The 18,085-nt window shown below is 41.2% G+C and overlaps 2 protein-coding genes across 4 annotated transcripts; both read left to right on the forward strand.

The window, feature by feature from the left end:
• The first annotated feature begins 797 nt into the window (after positions 1-797).
• Positions 798-15,701, forward strand: TRIM13 (tripartite motif containing 13). 3 transcript variants are annotated; one of them, XM_040991452.1, is made up of 4 exons: positions 798-1,396; positions 3,230-3,300; positions 4,010-5,023; positions 13,927-15,701. In XM_040991452.1, exon 4 carries the CDS (start codon positions 13,933-13,935, stop codon positions 15,154-15,156), a length of 1,224 nt encoding a protein of 407 aa, XP_040847386.1. In that variant the 5' UTR covers positions 798-1,396; positions 3,230-3,300; positions 4,010-5,023; positions 13,927-13,932; the 3' UTR covers positions 15,157-15,701. The 3 variants fall into 3 exon arrangements, with proteins under 3 accessions (XP_040847386.1, XP_040847387.1, XP_040847388.1); XM_040991453.1 differs by having other exon boundaries at positions 4,897-5,023; XM_040991454.1 differs by lacking the exons at positions 798-1,396; positions 3,230-3,300; positions 4,010-5,023 and adding an exon at positions 12,079-12,481.
• Positions 15,702-16,931: 1,230 nt separating this feature from the next.
• KCNRG (potassium channel regulator) lies at positions 16,932-17,869 on the forward strand. The gene has a single exon (XM_040991455.1). The coding sequence runs from the start codon at positions 17,197-17,199 to the stop codon at positions 17,788-17,790; it is 594 nt and encodes a 197-aa protein (XP_040847389.1). The 5' UTR covers positions 16,932-17,196; the 3' UTR covers positions 17,791-17,869.
• The last annotated feature ends 216 nt before the right edge of the window (positions 17,870-18,085 follow it).

Below are 18,085 nucleotides of genomic sequence, written 5' to 3' on the forward strand. Positions count from 1 at the left end.
TGTGCTCACAGGAAAAATACACAAAGCGTGTCCATCTTGTGCAGTGCTGTTCAGGTATCTCTATCCTTGGAACCAAAGTTCTGTGAGATTACAAATGCCTTCACTTGTGAAGAAGACTGTATTTAAGTGCAAGAATCAGCCATGGAATACCACAGTGCTCCTAACCTGTGTCGTCATCTTTGCAAAGAATTACTCTAGGAACGTCCCATGGAGCAGGATAGAAGTTTTTCTCCAAACCAAAATAAAACAGTTGTCATATGAAATATGAAATATCTAATGATTAGCAGGTGCAACAGAATGGTTGAAAAGGAATGATATCTACAAATCAGGTTCTCTTAAACAATTGTCAATATTTATTAGTGTTTATCCAAATGAATCATCTTAAGGTCCTTAAGTATTACTCTTCATCAAAAATAAAATTCTACATTAAGTTTAGAAAAGCGCTAAATGATCATAATTGAATACAGTTATTTTTCAAATAGCAAAACAGTAATGCATTTCAGAGAAGATTTATGTAATGACTTTAAAGCTGGGTGAAACACTGTAAAACACAGCATTGTTCTATACAGCTTCTTTAACATCAGTGTAATAGAATGTTATACATGTGATTGAGGTTCATATAGACATACACACCATATACACACCTTCTGGAGGATTATGGGAGAATATATGCAACGATTCTTTGTTATACTTTGTTCACAAATTAAGAAATTAAATGGGGAACATGTTTGATGTTAAATGGTTTAATACCACTGAATTACATGTTACATTTTTATATCATAGTACATTTCAAAACTACTATTTTCAGTAAGAAACTTCAAAAGTATTAAAGGAAATATCTTCTCATTCGGCGCAGGGAGCCCATTATCAAGATAGCCCTTCCTGAGATTGTGCCTTCACTGCCCCTGCCAGAACTGTGCTCTTGCTTACCTTCCATGCCCTTCCCTTGTTTTCCCTCAAGCCCTGTGGTCTCTGAAGGTCCAGTCTACGCTTCTACCACTCGTGGGAAATCTCCCCCGAGGCTTCTGGAGCATTGCTCTGTGCTTGTCCTTATCAGTCACTTTAGCTCCGACATGAGCTGTCATGTGCCGTTTGTACCAAGTAACACAACTTGCCTCTTCAAGTCAAATGGGGAATTTCTTGATTGGTATGCTAGGTGCCTAAACTGATAAAATTCAACTGAGTCATAACCATATCCTAAAGCCACCGTATCTTGCAATTTTTCTTTCTATCCACAGAAACAACGTAACTAGGGGTGAAGTTTCCTGCTGCTTGCACCTGTCTGGTTCTTTAAAGCCAGCTGATCTTGCTGAAGTGCGTGCTGTGCTCTTCACTGTGCAGTCTGGAGTTGGCTTCAAACCAGAGACCCGTTCCCTGTGATCACAGCAGATCTTAGGTAGGTTTCTGTCTTATGAGTTTCCTATTGTGATGGAATGTTTTGAATGTTTTTTACAAACAGGGGAGGGCTTTAGAAAAGACCCAAGCTTTCTTCAAATTGAGTTTTTCTGTTTCCAAAGCACAGGGAAAGAGGTGGAGCTATGAAAGGATATATACTTTTGCAAGGCCTTGGCATGAAAAGCAGAAATGGGGATGTTAACTTCCCCTACTGCACAGGTGGTGTTAGCTCTGTTTGGACAAAATTCCAAAGCAAATGCAGCTCAAAATGAGCATGCCTTTCTTCTTCCAAATAACAGTAGCCACCATTTATTATGCATTTGTTGTATGTCAGAAAATACTGACAGAAGCTTTATATATTATCTAATTATCATCAAATGTATCCCATCATACAGAGGAGAAAACTGCAGGTTAGAGATGCTGTGTTGCTTGAACAAGTCAGTGGCAGAGCTAAACTCAGGAGGCAGAACTGGTTTCCAAGCCTGTGTCCTTTTGGGTAAACCATAACAATGTCAGTGTCTTTTCCTGGTAGGAATTCATTGAGGAATATTGGGGCTTACAGTGTGTAGCTCTGGAAGCCACAGACAAAAGCAAAATTAAAAAGTTCCAAGGAACGTGCTGAGGCTTACCAGCCCTCCTGCCCACACCACTGCCCCAGGCTTGTACATTAGTGACTCCACACTGCCGACTGTGTCAGTGTGCGTGCAACTTGACACTGGCACTTCTACTGTGGAACAGCTGACCACTTAGGGCTTGGTTGTTTGCTGTCAACGTTCTTAGCTTTGTCCAGGCCCAGGACAAAAGCCTCATCATCAAGTGAGATTTAACATAGTTAAGTCTACGGAATAAGAACCAACTGGACTAGAAATTCTACCCAGTGAAAAAATACTTTTCACAAAAAAAAAAAAAAAAAACCAGAAACCTATGCAAGACTGTAGTCTTTCAACTATGCTGAGATAAGAACTCCAAGCTGCCATGTTTTCTCACTGGGAGAAGTCAATAGAAGGAAATCCTGGTGTGGGGAGAATGCCGGCAGGATGTAGTTACATCGGCCTCTCCAGGAAGGATGGGGCTGCGCATGTGGGTTTGGAGCCAGCACCCACTGTGTTCCAGGAGCACTATGGAGGGCAGTTGCCTTCATCTGCCTAGAACCATGGAGGAAGGAGACAGCTGTCTTCCTCCCCCATTTTTCTACATTTGAGAGTTTAATGTGCTGTGTTCTTTTCTTAGTGGTTAATTTTAAAAAGCTTAGACATTGCTCTATAGATGTAACAGGTGTTTTACATTTCCTTGGGTGGAAGTTTATTAATTGTTAATGGTACCTACCACCAACTACGTGTGTTATTTAAAAGTATGTTAAGGATAATTTGTGCTTTATGAGTCAATAACCTTTTACCTTGGTGTCATTTTAATAATAGGGTCTTTAAAGTGTTTCCATAAACCAGCTTATTTGTAGTAACGTTGATTTAGTGGGAAGGTGGAGTGCAGATTTCACTGGCACCAAGTGCTGCTGTAGACAAGCTGTTCTTGCCATCTGGCACTGGGCCCAGCTGTTTTTGGTTTCTACCTGGAAGGCGACACCTCACCTGTTTCTTTACATATAGACTGAAGTTCCTAATTTCCATCCCACTGTGTTCTGGTGAAGATGGCAGCATCTATAAGGACAGCTTCACAGAAGGCAGGATCAGGTCGCTAGCGGCTGTGCAGGAGGGAGTAGCCGGGCTGGTGGGGTTTGGGTTCATCATGCGGCTCAAAGGGCTCAAGGGGACCAAGGGGGTGAACGACAGCGCTTGAGCAGGCTTTCTCTAGAATTACCTTCTCCTTGCTCCCACAGCCTGCCCCCAGCTTGGAGCAAATTCCTCCTGAGAACACAGCCATTCCAGCATCCTTCTGCGCCTGCTCTCTGTAAGTGCTCTATGCATTTCATAAGGGGTGGGCGTCAGGAAAAAGGCATTATTAGTGGTGGACCATTTAAGGTCAGTTTTACAGTTGTTCCCTCCAAAGGAAAGAAAGCAGTATTCTATTTTCCTAAAAAGGATTTTTGAATAGAAGTAAGTTGCTTGTGTCCTGCCCAATGCTCCAGAGTGGCAGGTGCAAAGCTAGGGCTGAGGAAGGACGGGGAACTTGGGTCGCGCCGCAGCTGCAATGGCAAGCTCCGCTCCCGGGCCGCTGGGGCCGCGCTTCTGCTCCTCACGGATGCGGGGGAAGTGGTGTGAAGGGTTGGGCTTTTTTTTTTGTTCCAAAAAATGCAACGAACAAAAAAAAAAGTACAACAATCCAAACCCAACCTTAGCCTTGCGTGCCTGCTGAGCGGGAAGACGTCGGCGTCCAGTGGCCGGCTCGCCAGCGCCGCTCCCGGCTGCGGGGAGGAGCGGGAGGAGCGGCCGGGCAGCCCCGGGCCCTCCCCGGCCTCCGCGGGCGGGCAGGACGGTTACCCCCGGCGGTTGGAGACACCGGAAGGACGCCCGCCCGGCCGCGGGTCCCTCGGGAAGGCTCGGCGGGAGGCGGGGCCGGTGGCCCGGAGGCGGGGCCCTGGGTGCCCGGGTGGGGCCGGCCGCCGCGAGTCCATTTTACAGCGTGCCCGACGCGTGTCGTGCGGTTCCCCCCTGTGCAGGAGGACGGGTTGCCACGCATCGCCGGAGGTCCGAGATAAGTACCCGCCACCCTCCTCTCGGAGAAGGGGGTTACCCTCAAGCCTGCTGCCAGGGCGGAGACTTGCCCAGCGGGAGCGGAGGGGCAGGGCTGCAGAGCTGCCACCCGGAGGAAGCTGTGGGTGCGGTAGCAGTACGTGGGGAGAGCGGGATGCGGTGGGCCGCACGCCCGCCCTGCCACCTGCGCATCCATATCGCCAGGAAGAGAAGGGGAGAGTGAGTGAGGTTGGGACCTCCGGCACGGCCTTGAGCCTGGGCTGGCTGCAAGGCGCCGGGGGAGGGCGCCCTAGCCGCGGAGCTCGAGTACAAAGGGCTACAGCCGTGCTGGTGGGGGTGATTCTGTGCAAATAAACGTGGCCTTTCTTTGCAAGTGGCCTCTAGTTTGTGAGTCAAAGTGCGACCTGGCAGGGTAGGGGGAACGAGAGGATAATAGGGCGGCCCCGGTTGTTTTGTCATGGGAATTAGAATCAGCTCTTGGAACACCTGCTTGCAGAGGACGGAGGTAAATTACGATAATGTTCCCTACGTTATGTCCACATTTTGTTAAGCTCTCGAAATAAAACATGTATAGAATATTTATCTTCCTAGCCATTTATTTCATTTGTTGGTTTTGTTTTCCTAAATTATCAAAACTCAGAATCCACCCCTGGTCGTTCTTCATATGGTAATTTAAGAAAATGTCTTAGGTCCAAAGGTTTATATTGCAAAGGGAGAGAGGCCTTGGCAACGTCTAGCGTCTCTCCCCGCCTGGTGAGTTGTTGAGCAGCTGGGCTGGAGGATCAGGGCCTAGGTGGTTTGTGGCTTTCGACTTACTTTGGGCATTGTTCAAGCCGAATTTCTTTATACACAGGCAATCCCTCCGGTGGAACTTGATGGAGCTGTTGATTAACTGGTCGTACCTCTTACACAACCAGTAGTTGTTTCTTTCTCAGAAACACCATTGTCTTTGGTACTGCTGACTTTACAAAGACTCCCTGGTAAGTCCTTCCTTAGCTCCTGGCTGTTCATTCTGTGAGGTCATGGTGGGTCCCTGGCCCTCCGGCTCCCACAGCCTTTGCTCAGATGCCCCAAGAAAGTAAAAATGGTAGCATTTTACAAAGCCTGTGGTTAAACTTCATTTTACAAATGAGGGTGCTGGGTAGTGTTAATATGTAAGAATTGGAAAACTCAGGCTCTGTGCCTCATGTACTTTGAGAAGTTTCCATTTGGACAACTAGGGTAGGCACACAGCCTTTTTCTTACGAAATGTTTACCTAGATGATCTTTAAGCTCAGTGTTATTATTTTATTTCTGTCTCAATTTTATTAAAGTCTAGTATCAGTGAATGTATTAACACACAGATGTTAACCCTAATGTCAACTGCTTTAACTGATAGGTTAAACTCAGGGTAGGTATGCTAACAGCTGTGTTTCTTTAGTGGTTCTGTTTTAACTAAGGTCCATAAAAGTGTTACAGTTCACTTGTAAGGACAAGAACTGAAGAGATGCAGCATTCACATAACAACCTTGGCCATTGTCCATTCAATGGTAGATGCCTTCTTAGAGGAGAGCTTGGCAACTTTTTAAAGAACCTTAGAAATGCCCTTATTTGGGGGCTGGCATGGTGGCATTTCAGACTAATCCTCTGCATACAGTACTGGCATTCCATAGGGCACCAGTTCTAGCTGTGGCTGCTCCACTTCACATCCAGCCCCTGCTTGTGGCCTAAGAGAGCAGCAGAGAATGGTCCAAAGCCTTGGTCTATTAACTTGCCTTTCCAATTAAAAAAAAAAAAAGCTTCAAAAATCTATGAACTAAGCAATATTCCTAACAAAATTGTCCAAGGAAATAATCAGAGCTGTTGACCAAAACTCTTCTGTAAGATGTTCACTAAAATATTATAACACTCCCCTCAAATAAACAAGCAATAAGAAAGCTTGTCCATGGCTAGACTGTCAAGTTAGGAAGAGTCATGATGAGGGAAAGGTATGTGATCAAATAAATTAAAAAAATTGTAGTATGCAGTTTTAAAAATATGTGTCACATAGGCATGATTAAAAGAAATATACCAAAATAATTCATAATGGTTACTCTTTGTTGATGTGATAGTGAATTTTCCCTTGTATTTTCTATAATCATAATTTTTTGAGATTTTATTTTTCATTGGAAAGGCAGAGTTAGTAGAGGAGAGACAGAAACCTACTTCTGGTTTACTTCCCAAATAGTCAAATGGCCAGATCTGGGCCAATCTGAAACCAGGAGCAAGGAGTCTTTCCTAGGTCTGACATGTGGGTGCAGATCCATCCTCTGCTGCTTTCCCAGGCCACAAACAAGGAGCTGGAACTCAAACCAAGGCCCTTATGGATGCTTGCACCATAGGCGGAACATTAGCCTGCTAGGCCACTGCATGGACCCCACATAAATCTTATAGTTTTAAGAAAATACAAAATAAGTTACATGGATAGTCTCCCCATAGTGAGGACAGTTACATAGGAACAATCCTCTAAACACACACACACCAAAATTAAGTTTCATTAAAGATTTATTTATCTTCATTGGAAAGGCAGATTTACAGAGAGAAGGAAAGACAGAGGTAGATCTTCTATCCTCTGGTTCAGTCCCCAAATGGCCTCAGTGCCAGAGCTGAGCCAATCCGAAGCCAGAAGCTTCCTGCACGGGTAAGAGTCCCAAGGCTTTGAGCTATCCTTTGCTACTTTCCCAGGCTACACGCAGGGAGCTAGGTGGCAAGCAGAGTAGCAAGGCTATGAACTGTTATTCATATGGGATGCCAAAGCTTTGAAGTGGAGGATTAGCCATTAGAATTATTGGGCTAGCCTCTTTAAGCAAAATTTTAAATGTGCATCACACATAACTGAACTTAGGATGGGGCTATGTCCCAATAAACAGATCCTAAGTTGAGGTAATCTTAGTTAAAAGCCCTTTAACACACCAGGGCTATCAAACAGCTTAGCTTAGCCTTGCCTCCCGTAAGTGAGTGCTTATCAGAGTACTTTGGTTGCCCTGCAGCAAGGCAAAATCATCTAAACATTAAGCCTGCTTATTATCTTATGTACTTATTATCAAAGTACAGCTTTGAATGTGTCATAGTGTATAGAACACAATACACTGTACATTTCAGTACTGGTTGTTAGTCAGCTGTTGCTGGTACTGTTACCCTGCACTATGCTCCTTTAGGAAAGAACAAAAAATCAAATTAAAGTTTGTACCGAATGAGCATTGCTTTTATATCAACAAGCTGAAAAATTGTTGAGTTTAATTTAAGTCTGCATTAACTATGTATGTTTTCCTCAAATCCAGATACTATTTATTCAAATTCCTTTGCCTGAATTTTGAACATCAATTGGGTACACTTAGATTTCATAGTAGTTGTACACAAATAGGATAGAAATAACAGGTCAGTCTGATACCCTAAAACTACTGACAGAGCTGCAGATGCACATGAATTGTTAATGACCAAGTGATGCAGGAGGAAAAAGGAAAGGAAGGTAACAGGTTAAATAAGGTGAAAGAGGGAAGGCCTGGGATTGGGAAAGAATGGGAAGAAATCAAGATTGTACCTGTTGGTGCAGGATGGGGAAATTAAACAATAAATGCATGAGGAAAGCGCAGAGGCCCCATAGTCATGCTGTGGAAGGACAGGGAATACTAGATTTTTGTTTATTTTTTTCCTGAGTGATCTCACCTCTGATGGTCATGACCCAATCTCTTGTTTTTTAAGAATGTCACCTTGAGTTCAACAAACCGTTAGGATCATGCAAGCCCTCCAAACTGCACTGGCTGTATATTGCCCACTTATTAGGAACCCTGCTAGAAATATTTTGGGGAAAATTTTAACTATTCCTTCTAGGATAATGTTAGAAAAGTAAGCTGTGTAATTCTTTTATATGGACTTTATGTTTGCCAAGAGTTATGCAACAATTAGACAAGCTATTTTAGGTACCAAGTGACAAACAAGTATTTGTTTTCATATATTTTTGTGGATAGATATATCTGAAATTTTATCTCTTTAATCTTTATTCTGTGTTGATCATTTAAGTCAGGGAGAGTTTGAGAGCTGCAATGAAGTATAACCCTGATGCAAAGTACTTTGTAAATAATTTTTCTTATATAACTTTCAAAACAAACAGATAAGGAGCTATAATATAGCTTTGTTAAAAGTCACAAAGAGAGCCAGACAAGCATGGCCATCTCCTTTCTGGCCTGGATTCAGAGTGTTCTGGGAATATATTTATATTATACACACACACCCTATTATATATTATATCTACTGTATCAGCTTTTCCTTAAGAAAAATAAAACAGTACCAAAGCTGAACAAGCTCCTGGTGAAGCTTATCATATTTGGCCAGTGTTGAAGTTTAACTTTTAAAAAAGTATTGATTTGAGAGATGGAGAGTATTGCTACCTCCTGGTCTACATTACCTCAAATATCTGGCCATGGCCAGTGGTTGAAGCTGGCAGCCAGGAACCCCAGCCAGGTCTCCCATGTGGGCAGCAAGAACCCTGTCAGTTGAGCAGTCATTGTTTGCCTCCCAGGATCTGATCACAGGAGCTGGGCATTGAACCTTAGCACTGCAGTGTGAGGAGCATGCCAAATGCCTCTTTGAAGTTTCACTTTTTAAACTCAATATAGCTTCCTTAAAATTGGCCTCATTCTTTTGTTTTCTCCACAACTTTTTATTATAAAGATAGTGAAACACAGAAAATTCAGGCTACTATAATAAACATTCTTACATCCTCTACTTAGACTTTCTTAGCTTCAAGAAGGACTTCATTCTAAAACAATACAGTGTACTACTCACCACTAAGGTGAGGGTACCCACAGGAAGTGATTTTTTCTAAAAGAGCTATTATAATAGTGATATTTTGGTGGTTGTATTGTAATTCTCATTTGAAGACGCTATCATTGAACTGGTAATGGCAGTAATTTTGTTTAGATACCATTTCTAGATTCCTGTATTAGCTAAAAATTAGCCCCTTTAAGAGATGTATGCTTTAATTTACATTGAAAGGGGTCAGCTGTTGATTTTTAAATTTTGTGTTAGATACATTTGAAGAAACTTCATTTATATGAAGAGTACCCTTCCTTCATGAAATTCAAAAACCTATTCTTTAAGACTGGAGGCAATAGAACCCTGCCATGGTTTCTTGGACCTAAACAATATATCTCAGTTCTCTAAAAAGTAGCTGATAGAGCCATGGCAGTAATAAAATTTGGAACCAGACTTGGAAGATCACCTGAAGTTTACTTTCATTATTTTTGGAAGACACTGCTGTGCAGCTGCAGTGATTTAGAGAACACACTAGCCTCAACTGGCAGAGGCATACCTTTCCTTGTGCCTTTCAAAATGTATTGCCCTGCAAAAGAGCAAAAGCCTCTGCCAACCTCAGAGTTAACTGAGGAAATGGAATCAAGGAAATGGGGGGATAAAGAACTTAAAAAAATGGTTATAAAGTTTCTTATCAACAACGAGAAGCACATGCAGGAATTTAAGGAATATGTCACCCAGGAAACAGCAACACTGAGACAAAATCACGCAGATTTATTAGAAATAAAGGACACAGTGAGCAAATTAAAAATTCAGTGGAAACTTAAATAATGGGATGAATGAGGCAGAAGAAAGAATCTCAGAATTGGAAGATATTTCCTGCCACGGTGGGGAAACAATCAAAAAGCTGGAAGAGGAACTAAGTCAAACTAAGAAAAATATTCAAGAAATAAGGGACAGTATTAAAAGGCCAAATATAAGATATGGGAGTTCAAGAAGGCACAGAAAGATAAGCTGGTATTTAATGAAATAATAAAGGAAAACTTCCCTAATCTGGAATAAGAATTGGGAAACAGAATACAAGAGGGCAGAGAACTCCCAACAGGGTTGACCAAAAGTGATCTTCACCATGAAACATGATAATTACGCTTTCTTCAGTTGAACATAAGGAAAAGATCCTTAAATGTGCTTGTGAAAAAAATCAGTTGACCTATAGAATAATGGCAATCAGACCCAAAGGAAACCTCTCACAGGAAATTCTACGGGCTAGAAGAGAATGGAGCAACATATTCTAGATTCAAAAAGGAAAAAATTGTCAGCCCAGAATATCGTACCCAGTAAAGCAAGAAAAGCTCAAAAAATACACCTCTTCCTGACCTGCCCTACAAATTATATTTAAAGATAGTCTCTTTGGTGTGGAGGCCTAGCGGCTGAAGTCCCTCACCTTGAACACGCCAGGATCCCATATGCGCACCAGTTCTAAAAATAAATAAATCTTAAAAAAAAGGAAAAGGATATTCAAAGGGAAAAGGAATAGCACCCACCGAAACCAAAGGCAAATGTGAAGAAAATCCCAATAAAATAACAGCAGGAGACTAAATCAATGACCCATTGCTAAATGATAGGACCAAATTACCACCCATTCATATTAACCCTGAATGTAAATGGCTTAAAATCATCAGTCATAGGTTAGAAGACTAGATCAAAAATCAAAACCCACCTATTTGTTGCTTACAAGAAATATCTCACCAACAAAGATCAGCGGAAGCAGTATCTCCTGGATTTTTATGTTTTTTTTTTTTTCATATTTTCATTTCTTCAAAACAGTTTTTCTCAAATTCTTCACTGACTCATAGGTCATACAGTAGCATCATTTTATTCAAGAAGGTTCTTGATTTTTTTTCATTTCTTCAGCAACACATTAATCATTCAGTAGCATGCTACTTAACTTCATGACATTGTAATTTCTATTTCTTCCTGTTGATTTTCGTTTTATGGCTTTTCATTTAACGGAGATGTGTATAGTAACTGTAACGGAGACTATCATATCCAGATATTAAGACACAATGCAGTATGCATCTCTACTTCCAAACCAAAGATGGACTCCCAATTAAACTGTTTAACATATCTTGACAATAGTTTGCTGAACTCTCTATCATTGTCCATGCCTGTAATGACAGACTTATGACTGGTTATAAAGAACTATACTATAGTAATAATAATATAGGGGAAATCATTGGCGGGGGCAGGAGATCTGGAGAGTAGTAAGGGAAATCCCAGAGCCTATGGAACTATATCATAAAATAATAATTTAAGCATGGAAAGAAAAAAAGTTATTGCCCACATCACAGAAATTTTGACATATTTATGATACATGACACAAAATTTTGAAATAGAATAATCTTTAGTCCTGCATGTGTATGAGGGTACTTAAAAAAGTTCATGGAAAATGGAAATAAAACATGTTTATATTGGCAAAAATGTTGAAATCAAGGATGTTTAATGATTAAAAATGTTTAATCAATGCCTAACTTAAAAGTTTATTGAGGGAAAAAAAAGTTTAGTGAGAGAGTCAAAGAGGATGAATGTTCTACCACTGTGTTGGTTCCTTGGCCTGTAAGGACCAAGGAACAGACGGGGAGCCAGGAACTCAATGTAGTTCTCCCATGACTTGGTTGGCACAGCGCCCCCTTGAGGCAGCACATGCAGGCAGTTAGGGTCAGGGGCTGGAGCTAGATAGCCCACCTAGGTACTCTACTGGGGGATGTGGTTGTCTTAATTTCTAGGCTAAATGCCTGCTTATGTTTTAAATACTATACACTTTCTAGATATAGCTCCAATTATGACTGCTGAAATCCGCTAAAAATTTACTAGTTTTCTATTATTACATGCATTAGATTTGTAATTCCTGTTTGGACTTGGTGGCAATATGACTTGTACACATTTGTATCCATGATTCAAATGAAATTCCTAGCACTGTTTGTGGTGTTAACACTTTTAAGATGTCACTTAAAATATGATATATTGTTTTTCTTCAAAATAGGAATACTGATAGCACAAAATGGTGGGATGTCAGTGATCCTAAAGTGATGGGGGGAAAGGGTGCATTGTCATGTAAAATAGAATGAAGCACTATTTATATCTTTATAGCAACTAATATGACATCCACACAATTTTTATTCTCTGTATTCCATAGATAAGAATTCCATAAGACAAAGGGATATTTGTCTTTCTGGGCCTACCTTATAGCTCCTGGAAAAACAGAATTCTCTAGAACAAAGATCTCAAATACTTGGTCTTGGGCCACTATGAATTAAACTTAAAAACTGAAACTACTAAAAGGTTTTATTTGAGTATATTGTCTAGCTATTCACTGTATGAGCAAAAGCTGAGAATTTATAAAATATGTAATTCATTCATAATTGAAAAACCCATTACATGTGAATAATTTATTTTCAAAACATAATTGTGGGAAGAGTGGCATTCCTTTCTGTATTTATAGGTATCTTTAATGAATGCTTATTTAATGGAAGACAAGTGGAATGTTTGCTTCTGCCTTGAATTTGCTGCAATACATTATTTTGGTTGAAATATATAGAGACAAGCCTGACATATATATATAAAGATACAAAGTTGGTAAGGGAAGACTGTTTGAATACCCTTTTCAGGTAATTATGGATCTTAGATACTCTTCCCAAATTCAGGTGTTAGTTTCTTTGCTGCAGTTTGGAATCTGAAATCTATATAATGAACCTATTGGTCTGTCTTCTACTTATAATTGATCTTTTATGCAATATTTTGCATTGCTGACTTCAGATAATATTAGTTCACTTTGACATTTAGATCTCCAAATAGATATTTCAGAAAATAATACTTCCCCCTGATTCCAGGATGCTGTACTGTAACTTCGTATCTCATCAGAAGGCTTTAATTAATGAATGGAAGCTGGGAAGCTGAGAAGTGGCAAATATGATTTCCAAAATTCTAATTTTCACATAAAAACCTTTCATTAGTAAGAAATAGTTACTTTTCTATGAAGTAACAAGCTCATCTTGCTTGTTTTCAAGAAAATGTCTGTCATGTAGTTAAGTCTTAATAGCCCTGGTTACATTTGTTCTTTTAAAAATGGTGTGCATGCAAAAAGCAGCTGTTCCTCCTGCAGCTCATTCTGGAAGTTCTATGTGTGTACTTCTCAATTTGTCAGTTCAAATATTAAGACAAGGTGTATGTCAGATGGAGATTTAACAGAATCAAGTACTTTTTACTGGTCCATCAAGAACATTCTCACACTGGCTCCCTTGTCCCACCAGGAATGTGTAGTGGTACCGACAGTGACGAGCAGGAACAATTCGATGTTGCTTACTGTGGCTAATTCCTGTTGAAGTGTCCAGCCTGCTACTGCTTTTGCTGCCAGTACAGTGTGGAAAGCAAGTATCTTAGTAGTATGAAAAGGAAGAGACATGCACATTTCTGGCCACCCTTTGAGGACTGACACTCTAGCTAATAGAAGATGGTGTTGGCTAGTGCCTTTGTGCTTTACAAACGACAAAGACCCAATTCCCCAGGGAAGAATTACTCTACCTCTAATTTTAATCTTTGTAATCTTGGCTTGGAAATAGAAAAATATGCCAATTACTAGTATAAGTTTGTATGAGAGTACATGCTTGGCTTTCTTTCTGTGCTGCTTTCTTTTAAAGAGCATACCATTTTATGTTTGTGGGCTCAAAGTAAAGAGCTCATTCTATTATAAACACTGAGTAGCTTTGTTTCTGACAGCTAGTAGTCAGCTCTCTGTTTTAAAACAATCAGTTGGGTCCTACTGGCTCAGCTTGCAGTTGTCCTTGTCCTAACCCTGTCTCAGCCAAAGACTGTTGTTGGAAAGCCCACACAAAGGCCTTGTGTACAGGGCGCCCCACTAATAAGGAGTGTGTTCTAGTCCCACAGATTAAATCTGCTTTGGTGTGCATTCCCTTCCCAAATTTCTCACTGATTTCTGTGTGGCTGGTTATTCCAGTGGAAGGTCATTTAAATCTGAAGATAACTTTTTCTAATTATGGAATCCTGCTGAAGGAGATGACTGGAGTAAAACTAAGTATGTCTTTCTCTACCACAGGATGTCATGGAGCTGCTTGAGGAAGACCTCACTTGCCCAATTTGTTGCAGTCTGTTTGATGATCCTCGAGTTTTGCCTTGCTCACACAACTTCTGTAAGAAATGCCTGGAAGGTCTGTTAGAGGGGAATGTGCGGAATTCGTTGTGGAGACCATCGCCTTTCAAGTGCCCTACATGCCGTAAGGAAACTTCAGCTTCTGGAGTTAACAGCCTGCAGGTTAATTATTCCCTGAAGGGTATTGTGGAAAAGTATAACAAGATCAAGATCTCTCCCAAGATGCCAGTGTGCAAAGAACACCTGGGGCAGCCCCTGAACATTTTCTGCCTGACTGACATGCAGCTCATTTGTGGGGTCTGTGCTACTCGGGGTGACCACACCAAGCACGTCTTCTGCTCTATTGAAGACGCCTATGCTCAGGAGAGGAATGCCTTCGAGTCCCTCTTCCAGAGCTTTGAGACATGGCGGCGCGGAGATGCTCTTTCTCGCTTGGACACATTGGAAACTAGCAAGAGGAAATCCCTACAGTTACTGACTAAAGATTCAGATAAAGTAAAGGAGTTTTTTGAGAAGTTACAACACACACTGGATCAAAAAAAGAATGAAATTCTATCTGACTTTGAGACCATGAAACTTGCAGTGATGCAAGCCTATGATCCAGAGATCAACAAACTCAACACCATCTTGCAGGAACAGCGAATGGCCTTTAACATTGCTGAGGCTTTCAAAGATGTATCGGAACCCATCATATTTCTGCAACAGATGCAGGAGTTCAGGGAGAAAATCAAAGTCATCAAGGAAACTCCTTTACCTCCCTCTAATTTGCCCACAAGCCCTTTAATGAAGAACTTTGATACTAGTCAGTGGGAGGACATCAAACTAGTAGACGTGGATAAACTTTCTTTGCCTCAAGACACTGGCACGTTCATTAGCAAGGTTCCCTGGCGCCTGTATCAGATGCTTGGGGTAGTCGTTTTGCTGGGCATCCTCATTTTCTTCAGTCCTAATGTATTCCTAGAATGGTCTTTGATCGATGAATTAGCTGTATGGCAAGACCATCTTTCAAACTTCACTTCTTACCTTACTATGAAAGCTAATTTTATAGAACAATCCTTTTTTTACTGGGAACAGGTGACAGATGGGTTTCTCATTGTCAGTGAAAAATTAAGGAATTTTAGTTTGGTGGTGCTGAACAACGTGGCAGATTTTGTGTGCAAATATAAACTATTATAAAATCTGTTTTACGTATGCAGTTCTTTTATTAGAATTTATTAGAATAGTAATTCAGCTTTGGTCAAAATTCTAGTCAGATATTTTCCTCAAAAAACATTTCCTTTGAAAGTGATGTTCTGGGGTGGCACTTGGCCTAGCATGTGTCCCACACTGGAGTGCCTGGTTTTACACCCGCCTCCAGTTTCCTGCTGATGTAGAGTTGGAAAGGCAGTGGTTCAAGTGGCTGGGTTCCTGCCACCCCATGCCAGATTTGGATAAGTTTGTTACTCCTGACTTGGCCTTGGGTCAGCCCCAGTTGCCGTGGCTACGAGTGTATACTTTTTTTCTCAAATAAGAATTGAAACAAAAAAATAATGTGTTTAAATTAGCTTAAGGATGAAAATAAAATTTGATAAATAGCCCTGAACCTCTTTAGAGTGCTTTTGCCCCCCAGTATTGTTTATGATTACAAATGGGAGGTGAATGAACTCTTGTATTGATAAGGAAGGTAGCAGAATACATTGATTGTTCATCAAGCATGCAATAAATACCATTTGTAAACCAAATTGTTTGCATAGTTAATATTTTTTTTTTAAAAAAAAACACGATGCAGTTGGAATGGGTTACCCTTGATTTCCATCTAACCAAAATGTAAAACTTCTGTAAACAGAAACTGGCATTTTCCTGTGACAAATTTACATTTTTCAGGAAGGTGACTATGCCCTCTTACTTGTGTAACATCTTTACTAGAGGTGATGAACTTCAGACACGGTATTATGTGGCATTAAGCACAGATTTTTTAAAATGCAGCATATGAGAAAAGAGAGAAATGGGTAAGCCATCTTTTCATTGACAGTGCAGTGCTATGTTGTTCGTAAGTATCAGAGCAACTCCACAACCAAATCAATCCACTTACAGTTTTAAGCATTTTAAAACTTGACAATCGGTTAAAAAATAAAGTACAGCTGAAAACTAAGGCTGCCTGAATCGCTCACGTGAGACACAAATGCCCTACCACAATCAGAATAAAAATACTTAGTATTTTTGCCTTACCTTCAGATGAAAACAGAGAAGTTACTTTATCTGAGAACTGCTCTCCAGCCTGTCTGAAAACCCACAAAAATGCACAGGATTTTGGAGACAGAGTGTATCTGACCCTGGTCCTTGTTTAACTTGGTGGCAGATGATGTACACAAGAAAATCATTTCCTTTCCTTGTGGCTGTAAGAAGAGGCAGCCACGGGCCCAGCGCGGTGGCGCAGTGGTTAAGGTCCTCACCTTGCACGCCCGGGATCCCATATGGGCGCCGGTTCTATCCCGGCAGCCCCGCTTCCCTTCCAGCTCCCTGCTTGTGGCCTGGGAAACCAGTCGAGGACGGCCCAAAGCTTTGGGACCCTGCACCCGCGTGGGAGACCCGGAAGAGGCTCCTGGCTTCGGATCGGCATAGTATCAGCCGTTGCTTGGGGAGTGAATCATAGGATGGAAGATCTTCCTCTCTGTCTCTCCTCTCTGTATATCCGCCTTTCCAATAAAAAAATAATAAAAATAAATCTTTTAAAAAAAGAAGAGGCAGCCACCCTATTCCTAACATAATTCATAACTTAGCCATTGAGTAACTAAGGGGTAAGAAATGAAGACGGTGTCTCCACATCTTCCCTCTGCCTTGATGGCTCCGATAGGTAAGAGGTCCAGGGAAGGGAAACGCTTTTGTACTTCGAGTAATTTTTTTTTTAATATAGAGTTAGAGCAGGTTTTCATGGAGAAGTTTTAAACGGAAGACAGGAAGGGAACTATATGACATGTTGGCAATTCACTTCTATATCTGTTGCTTTTTCATTGTGTCTTGCAAGTTCCCAAGCAACTTGAATTTGCTAACACAGCCATAGCTACATTCTGCCTTAGCGTAGTCACCCAGGTATCTAGGTGTGTGGTTTCTGTATTTCCCCTCCCTTCTATTTCTTAATCATACATAAGTCACAACATTTCCAGTTATAGGCTGGTCTACAAGTTGTTCAAGCTTACACCTGACAGTTCATAGCTACTAGTTTGGTGCTGGGGAAGAATGAGCAGTCAGGAACTGGTCACTCTGAACGTGGGAGGGAAGCTATTCACTACAAGACTTTCTACCCTAAAGCAGTTTCCTGCTTCTCGATTGGCACAGATGTTAGATGGCACAGACCAAGAATTCAAGATGGTTGGTGGCCAGATTTTTGTGGATAGAGATGGTGTTTTATTTAGCTTCATCTTGGATTTTTTGAGGACTCACCAGCTTCTGTTACCCACTGACTTTTCAGACCACTTCAGGCTTCAGAGAGAGGCCCTTTTCTATGAACTCGATTCTCTGGTTGATCTCTTAAACCAACATCTGCTGCAGACAAGACCTGCTGTCCTGGAAGTGCATTTCCTAAGCCAAAACACTCGAGCATTTTTCAGGGTGTTTGGCTCTTGCTGCAAAACCATTGAGATGCTCTGTGGGAGGATTACGGTGTATGTGGAGCAGCCCTCCGCACTCACCTGGAGTGGTAACTCCTTCCGCCGGAAGCCGACGCTCCTCCCGCTGCCTCCGCAGAGACCTTCTTACCATGACTTGGTTTTCCAGTGCGGCTCCGACAGCACTACTGAGAACCAAACTGCAGTCAGGTATTTTGTTCTTTGAGGCATCTCTCTTATATACCAGTTTCTGAAATTTCCCTTCAAAATTCAGTGTTCCTCTTTCCTGAAATTTTTTTCTTGGGAGAAAATGATTTTTTAAAATAATACTTTAGGATAATCAGTGGAGTCGGGTAGAATGACCAAATAACTGGTTTCTAAACAGGGATGCTTTTTAGAGTGGAAAGGGATATACTCAGTATATGGGACAACAAGAATAACCAAACTACACAGGGAAAAATTGGGATTATGATTACTTCTTATAGGAGGAGATAATTTTATAATTTAATCCCACTGCTGAA

The sequence above is a fragment of the Ochotona curzoniae genome, unplaced genomic scaffold, assembly GCF_017591425.1.
Source record: "Ochotona curzoniae isolate NIBS_2020 unplaced genomic scaffold, NIBS_Ocur_1.0 contig_64, whole genome shotgun sequence".
NCBI classification, from domain to species: domain Eukaryota; kingdom Metazoa; phylum Chordata; class Mammalia; order Lagomorpha; family Ochotonidae; genus Ochotona; species Ochotona curzoniae.

Excerpts from the sequence above, each read along its gene's own strand:
- TRIM13 (XM_040991452.1), top strand. The coding sequence starts at position 13,933 with ATGGAGCTGCTTGAGGAAGACCTCACTTGCCCAATTTGTTGCAGTCTG.
- KCNRG (XM_040991455.1), top strand. The coding sequence starts at position 17,197 with ATGAGCAGTCAGGAACTGGTCACTCTGAACGTGGGAGGGAAGCTATTC.